General features: G+C 44.8%; 1 protein-coding gene across 1 annotated transcript in view; it reads right to left on the bottom strand.

Moving 5' to 3' along the window:
* sptbn5 (spectrin, beta, non-erythrocytic 5) overlaps positions 1-7,337 on the bottom strand; it is a gene marked incomplete at its 5' end in the record, with an annotated part of 80,350 nt that overhangs the window by 30,247 nt on the left and 42,766 nt on the right. Inside the window, 10 exons of the mRNA XM_083791689.1 lie at positions 424-573; positions 924-1,127; positions 1,994-2,173; positions 4,380-4,490; positions 4,650-4,764; positions 5,193-5,338; positions 5,493-5,625; positions 6,206-6,363; positions 6,550-6,666; positions 7,023-7,113. Coding sequence (XP_083647815.1) covers positions 424-573; positions 924-1,127; positions 1,994-2,173; positions 4,380-4,490; positions 4,650-4,764; positions 5,193-5,338; positions 5,493-5,625; positions 6,206-6,363; positions 6,550-6,666; positions 7,023-7,113 — 1,405 coding nt within the window. The remainder of the gene's footprint in view (positions 1-423; positions 574-923; positions 1,128-1,993; positions 2,174-4,379; positions 4,491-4,649; positions 4,765-5,192; positions 5,339-5,492; positions 5,626-6,205; positions 6,364-6,549; positions 6,667-7,022; positions 7,114-7,337) is intronic.

Raw genomic sequence — 7,337 nt, 5'->3', positions numbered from 1 at the left:
GATCGGAAATTGGGGCCGATCACGTCATTTGTCAATCGGATCGGGAACAAGAAAATGTGATCGGGACATCCCTAGAATCAACATTATATCCATATCATGATATTAGACTGGATATTGTCTGTGATTTTGGATATTGTACTATTGTGATATGGTGTTTGATAAAAATAGAAATATCGGATCGGGAAAAATCGTTATAGGCTCAAAATCAAATGATCAGAATTGGATCGGGAGAAAAAAAAACGTGATCGGAACATCCCTAGTAACAGCCTGATAGACAAGCTCTGATGCGTAAGGCTATCATGAGATCCGCTGAGAATTGACGCTGTTAACATGTTCATGTACAGTAGTACAGTGCATTGTTCACTGGTTTTAACAATAATGTGCACGCACGCACGCACGCACACACGAACACACGGTGTGTACCTGCTGTGCGTTGCTGATCTTCTCCATACTGCTAATGTCTCGGTAGAACACCTGTTCCAGGTGTGTGGTTTCTAACCAGCTGTGTTTTTTGTCCCATTCCTCCTCGAACTTTTCTCTCTCCGCGTGAAGAGATCTCAGCTTCTCTGTTACCTGATAGGAAAAACAAAACGACAAAACATTCAGTACATCTCCTCTCCTCTAATGTCCTCTTCCTGTCGCCTCCTCTGACCTCGGGGTTCCTCTGACCTTATAGAGGCGACAGTGGCTCAGGGGTAGAGGCTGGTAGAGCAGCCAGATGGGAACCGCCAGGTTCCAAGTTCGATCCCGGTCTCCCCCAAAGTTAGTGTCTAAATGCCCTAAAACCCCTAATTGCTCCCGATGTGCAGGTTGGTGCCTTTGCATGGTTTCCTCTGCCATCGGTGGGCAGTAATCGGTAATGCACAATCTATGTAAACATATGGACGCTATATAAATGCACCATTTACCATTTTACCATTTACCTCGCTCCTGTGTTCCCTGTCAAGTTGCCGTAGCTCGTCTCCCATGGCGACGGCCTGCTCGTAGGCTGTCTGCCGGGCGTCCATCTCCGCTCGTAGCTGGAGGTGCTGGTCGAGCTGGAGGACGGCGGTGGCAACGTCTCTGATGCTCTCCTCGGCAGCCATGCCTCCCAAAACCTGACCACACCACAGGAAGTAGTCCTGGACCTGAAGGGAGAGGGGGAGGTTTGCATCACTAGTGTACAGTAAAAGAGAGTACGCTTCTGGTTCATTTATTGAGTTAATTTACTACTGTGACGGTGACCTATAGCATCATGTTCATACATTCGTACCTCTCTCTATACCTCCATCTTATATGAAGTTTTAGACAATGGGTGGGCAATTTTTCTAGCCATGCTATCTACTCAAAGTGTTTTCTGTCTTAATGCTGGCGAGATCCACTGTACAATCACCAGCCAAGTCGATGCTGAAACTGACTTCTGCTTTTAAGTCTTATTATAGGCTGCTAATGCAAAGAATAATTAAATTGTTTAATAGTAATAAAACATTCTGACTATCTGCAGAGAAAGGTGTTATTACAGAAATGAATGGATGTCTTTGTGTGGGTTTTTCAAATTGGCTCTTTATCTACTCAAAGGCCCATCATGATCTACTGGTAGATCAAAAAGACATGGTTGACCAGCTAAAATGGAAACAATGTAGGAGAGATTAAAGCTGATGGAAACGGTGTATGAGAGACAGACAGTAGGAAAGCTGAGAAGGAGACCATGTAGGAGAGACAGACAGTAAGAAAGCTGAGAAGGAGACCGTGTAGGAGAGACAGACAGTAGGAAAGCTGAGAGACAGACTGTGTAGGAGAGACAGACAGTAGGAAAGCTGAGAAGGAGACTGTGTAGGAGAGACGGACAGTAGGAAAGCTGAGAAGGAGACCGTGTACTCGCGTGTTGGATATAAAGGCAGACAGTAGGAAAGCTGAGAGGCAGACAGCGTAAGAGAGACACATGGAAGATAATCTCTGGTGGAATGCGGTCCTATCCTAGACAAGCGGGGTACATTAGGCCATGGATACCCACCATGTTGAGGAACTGGTATCTCTGTTCTGCTAGCTTTAGCTCCGCCTGCCTCTGCTCAACGACAAGACGAAGCTCCTCCCATCTCTCCACCACTTCCTGTTGTACTTCTTGCAGGCGGAGCTTCATGTTTGGAGAGCAGAGTTCCAAGACGGAGTCAGCAGAATCCAGCAGTTCCTGGAGCTAATATACACACACAGACAAAGCTGACAACAACCGAAGTACATGTCTGTGCATGCGTGCGCGCGTGCAGGCGTACTATCAAAATACTATTCGACACTGTACATCAAAGGTCGATTATTCTGATATTATTTTTGAGGGGCGCTAGCCTGTCCTATGCCCAGCCTTCCGGGTTTGTGTAAACACAAACATTGGCTTGTGATTGAGCAAAGTACATTTTGAAAATAAAAGTGAGCGCAGAAAAGTGAGGACGCAAATTGTGATTGGCCAGCATGAGGTGATGTATGATGATAAGAGCACCCCTCACTTCACACAGGTGTGATTTTTTATATTATTATTAGGGGTCAAGCCCAAAGGACGTAGACCCCTTATTGTTTCCGTGAAAATTCCGCCATTTTAGCAGTGTTGGCAGTTCTGAGCTATCGTTCTTCAAGGAAATCTGGCAATATGGTAGAGGGCCGTGAGGATCCCTCAGGAACTGAAGCTCACACTCATTCGTCAAAGACCCCTGACCTGCCACTATATGGCAAGTATTTCCTACAGCTTTAAGTCCAAAAATCGTTTCTTATTCAACTTCTTCTTTTGCTTATCCAACAAAAGTGCAAGCGTGCAGCATTATTAAAAACAAGCAGCTACAGCTACTGTAGGTCGCGATGGAGTGAAGTTGATCTTAAATTTCATAGCCTGCTATTAGAGCATGTAATCATAATCTAGCTCCTTCTAATCATAATCCTTAGCCTTGTAAAGAGCGAAAGAACTGTGGTTGTTGTTGAACATAATATAGGCCTGATTGAACTGAATGAATAAGATAGAGATTCGCTACATTTCTGTTCAACCAGAGCCGTCTGGCTCTCACCAACAACAAGGTGCGTGGTAGAAGAGTGTTGCGCATCGAAAATAGCAGATCTACAAGCTCCATCGCGTCGATCCATGAGGCATTGTGGAGGCATTGTGGACTTGTAACTGTAATCTTCACAGCTGCTTTGTTTAGTCCAATCAGAATGGAAGCTGCTGTTCACCGGCCCCGCCTAACACTTCACTCACTGGCTACGTTTACATGAGCAGTTAAATCCCCTTTTCATTCCGAATAGAAGTTCAATCCTATTAAACGTTGTTATGTAAACACCTACAAAAACGTACATCCGAATGAAAACGCTCGATGCAATCTAAAAACCATTCCGATGTCACTGGCCAGATTACTCCGATGTTCAATGCGATTGAAAGAAAATTGGACTCATGTATACACTGCTTCGGATGTAAATTCATTCTGGTCTTTCTGAGCATGCTCATTTCCATTGCGCTCCAACTCCAAGGCGCTCATAAGCCTCATATCCAAGGCGCGCCGAGGAGTTTGCACATAGAGCGCGTTATTTCGTGCATTTTGTGTGTGTGTGTGTGTGTGTGTGTGTGTGTTCAACGGTCTCTCTCTCACACTCTCTCTCTCTCTCTCAAAAATAACGAGCGACCCGATACAATAATAATCAGTGTGTTGCGTGCCTTGGCCGTGCTGTAGATAATAAAGTAGGCTACACATAAAAACGAGATGATCACCTTCCCAGCGGAGAAGGGGAGCCGCAGGTGGGGAAAAAAAGACGGTAAACATAATATGTCCGTCCCTATCCAAGCAGCAGCCTCAAAACTACTGCGGAATGAAATGATGGGATTTCAAAGTGTCGTCTTTCGTCTGAAAGTCACAATGAATGAACTGCCTATATTTTATGTGTCCAACAGATGGCGTAGTTTCACGTGAATTAACATGTATCATGTCTTTATCACTTCTCCATATAAACACTCATTCGGAATGACCATTTCCCATGTAAACTCACGGCAAAAAACATTACATCGGATGTATTTTATTCGGAAGTATTTATTCGGAATGATCACCCTTCATGTAAACGTAGCCACTGGTTGTTTTCATGGCTTCCAACACCGTGTTTTAATGATTGTATAGGATGAAACAAATATGATATGTCACCTCTGAATAATCGCCTATTCGACTCTAATTATGGTATTCGAGTCGACTACCGAAAATCACTATTGGTGAATGTCCTAGTGCATACGAGTGTGAGTTAGTGCATGTGTGTGCAGTGCACATGTGTGTGCGTCCACCTGTTGCTCAGTAGAGGCCAGTTGATGGAGCAGAGCCTCATGTTTCTCACCTGTTGCTCAGTAGAGGCCAGTTGATGGAGCAGAGCCTCATGTTTCTCACCTGTTGCTCAGTAGAGGCCAGTTGATGGAGCAGAGCCTCATGTTTCCTCGTCTGTGATGTGACTCCTCTTAAGTCCCTTGCTATGACTTCTGGGATACTCTGCTGTTGCTCCTACAGAGAGACAGATGCAATATATAATTATCTTCATATATATAAATATTTCTAAATTCTATCCTGACTTGGCAATCACCCGAGCAACATTCTGACTGATCAGAATACAGCGTCTGACAGCACCCAGCAGGAGGATACTGGAGGCTGCCTGCTGCCTACCTGTATGTGAGTCAGAGCATCAGTCAGATCGTTGTGGAAACGATGACACTCCTCTGCTCTCTGTAGCTGGTCCTGTCTCTCCCTACACGACATCTGGAGGTCCTCCCATGAGGACCTGATGGACAGACAGACAGACAGACAGACAGACAGACAGACAGACAGACAGACAGACAGACAGACAGACAGAGTCAGGTTGGTAGCTGCTGGTTGCAATACTCAAAGAGGCCACAAGGTGACCATCTTACCTACTTATTTGACATCTGTTACTTGTTATACTAATTTTGCATATAAATTATTATTTATACAAAATAAACAGTAAGCACTTGAAGGAGAATTCCAACATTCTTCAAATGTTAACGTAAAATATTACATAACATCCAGAATGCAGCGCAGCTCCGACCGTGCACACTGGGTCTTAGGCTAAATCACTTCTTTTTATGGCTATAAAATTATATTTTTTTCTACAGATCTGTCTTTTTTAACTAACTAACTAATTAACTAACTAACTAACTAACTAACAGATTGACATACGGATTAACTCACGTGAGTTGTTGCTGTGTGTCTCTGATGGAGTTAGTTTGGGGGTGTTTGTTTTTAATCAGGGTGTGTGCCAGCTCCTCACAGGCCCTCAGTCTCTCCTGTCCCACCTCCTGCTTTTTCACGAACGCTTCAAACTTCCCCCGCAGCAACTATGCACACGCACACGCGCACACGCACACGCACACACACACACATCACAAACATTTCCCAAAATAAATGACCCGTCCCCCACAGCAAATTGAACCTTAAATGAATCGTACTGATAAAGACATGGTGGTTAAGGTAGATTAATTTCATTCTAACCACGATGTGTTGGTAGTCGGTTCCGAGGTCCTGTGATGATGCCGTCTGTCTCTGCTTACCGATCCACTCCTCCAGCTCTGAACATTCAGCAGTAAACTCATGAAGCACCAAAACGTCCCTCAACCTCTGACCCCTGCACACACACACACACACACACACACACACACACACACACACACACACACACACACACACACACACACACACACACACACACACACACACACACACACACACACACACACACACACACACACACACACACACACACACACACACACACACACACACACACACACACACACACACACACACACACACAGATAATCAGTTCTACTTTGTGCCAAGACAAACCTTTCCTTTAAGTGTAGTCTCAATTGTATCCATCCTTTTTGTCATGGGCCACACCCACCAGCACACACTCCTTCCACCAGTCAACGTGAAAAGGTAATTGATTCGTCATGGCCCCGTGAAAATAAAACTCTCTGTTTTTTGTTAAATTAATCTGTTTGGAAGATACACGCCTTGTTGAGACCCTTTCCATGCCCCCCTTTTCGGATACCGTGTCCCATGACAAACCCTTCTACAAAGTTTCACGCAAATCCGCTCGTACATTTTGGAGACACCCTGCTATGGGGAGGGCATAACCCACGACCAACTTTGTTGGTGGAGGTAAAGTAGTAAAGTTGTGGTATAATTACTAGAATTACAACCTTATGGCAGTCAGGTGTTGTAACTGTTTGTTGAGGCTGCTCAGGCGACTGTACGGTCTGTTGAGCTCCTCCAGGCTCCATCTGTGTACCGCTTCATCCACCTGCTCCCTTAACTCCTCCACCTCCCCCTCTATCACCTCCAACCGACCCTCCAAAACCTGCCAGAGGAGAGGAGATTGTCAAATGTAGCAAAACATTTTATTGCCAGCACTTGGCAAAAATGACATTATGCTCAGTATCTTGTCGTGAGTGAGTGAGTGAGTGAGTGAGTGAGTGAGTGTGTGTGTGTGTGTGTGTGTGTGTGTGTGTGTGTGTGTGTGTGTGTGTGTGTGTGTGTGTGTTACCTGGTGTTGCGTTATGAGGTTCTGTGTTGCTTGGTGATTCTTGCCATACTCCTCGCTGTTGACCAGACTCAGAGACTCGGTCAGTCTGGACTCCAACTCGACACAGTCTAACAACAACTGTGCGCACACAACACACGCACACGCACACGCACACGCACACGCACACGCACACGCACACGCACACACACACACACACAGAAGAAAACAGTACAAAGACACAAACATAGTTTTAATTGACCAAGCCGTGGACTAGTAGTCCTTCACAATACAAAACATAGATAGCACATCATCTCTGATAAGTAGAAGTAGCGTCTCCACCATATATGACGAAATTGATGATTACCAATGACAGCAGAGACAGTACAGTACTCTGCGAGCCGTTTAGACACACAAAAGACAAAACACCAGGCTGTGTTTTTCTTCATTTCTTTCTTGACGTATGCACGCACGCACACTTGTACTGTAATGTGTACCTGTTCTCTGGTGACGGCCTTGTTCAGGTGAGCTGACCTCTTGTCACAGGCCTCCTCTAGGTCCTCCCACTCTGCTGTCAAGTGGCTGCACCTGCAGGTACAACATACACACACACACACATTAGTCCAGAGCTGTAGTAGGTTTAGGGCCCTATTTTCATCACTGCCTTACCCCATATCCCTAAACTACTTTGTCTTTTTTACTATTTTGAAAACATTCTTTGAATAGTTAAAATAGCCAATCTACAATCTCACAACGTGTCGATGTATATATGAATATTTTAACTATTCAAAAATGCTTTTCAAAATAGTAAA

The sequence above is a fragment of the Protomyctophum parallelum genome (assembly GCF_964188405.1).
Source record: "Protomyctophum parallelum genome assembly, chromosome: 20".
Lineage (NCBI taxonomy): Eukaryota > Metazoa > Chordata > Actinopteri > Myctophiformes > Myctophidae > Protomyctophum > Protomyctophum parallelum.
This window is presented reverse-complemented; position numbering and strand designations above follow the sequence as displayed.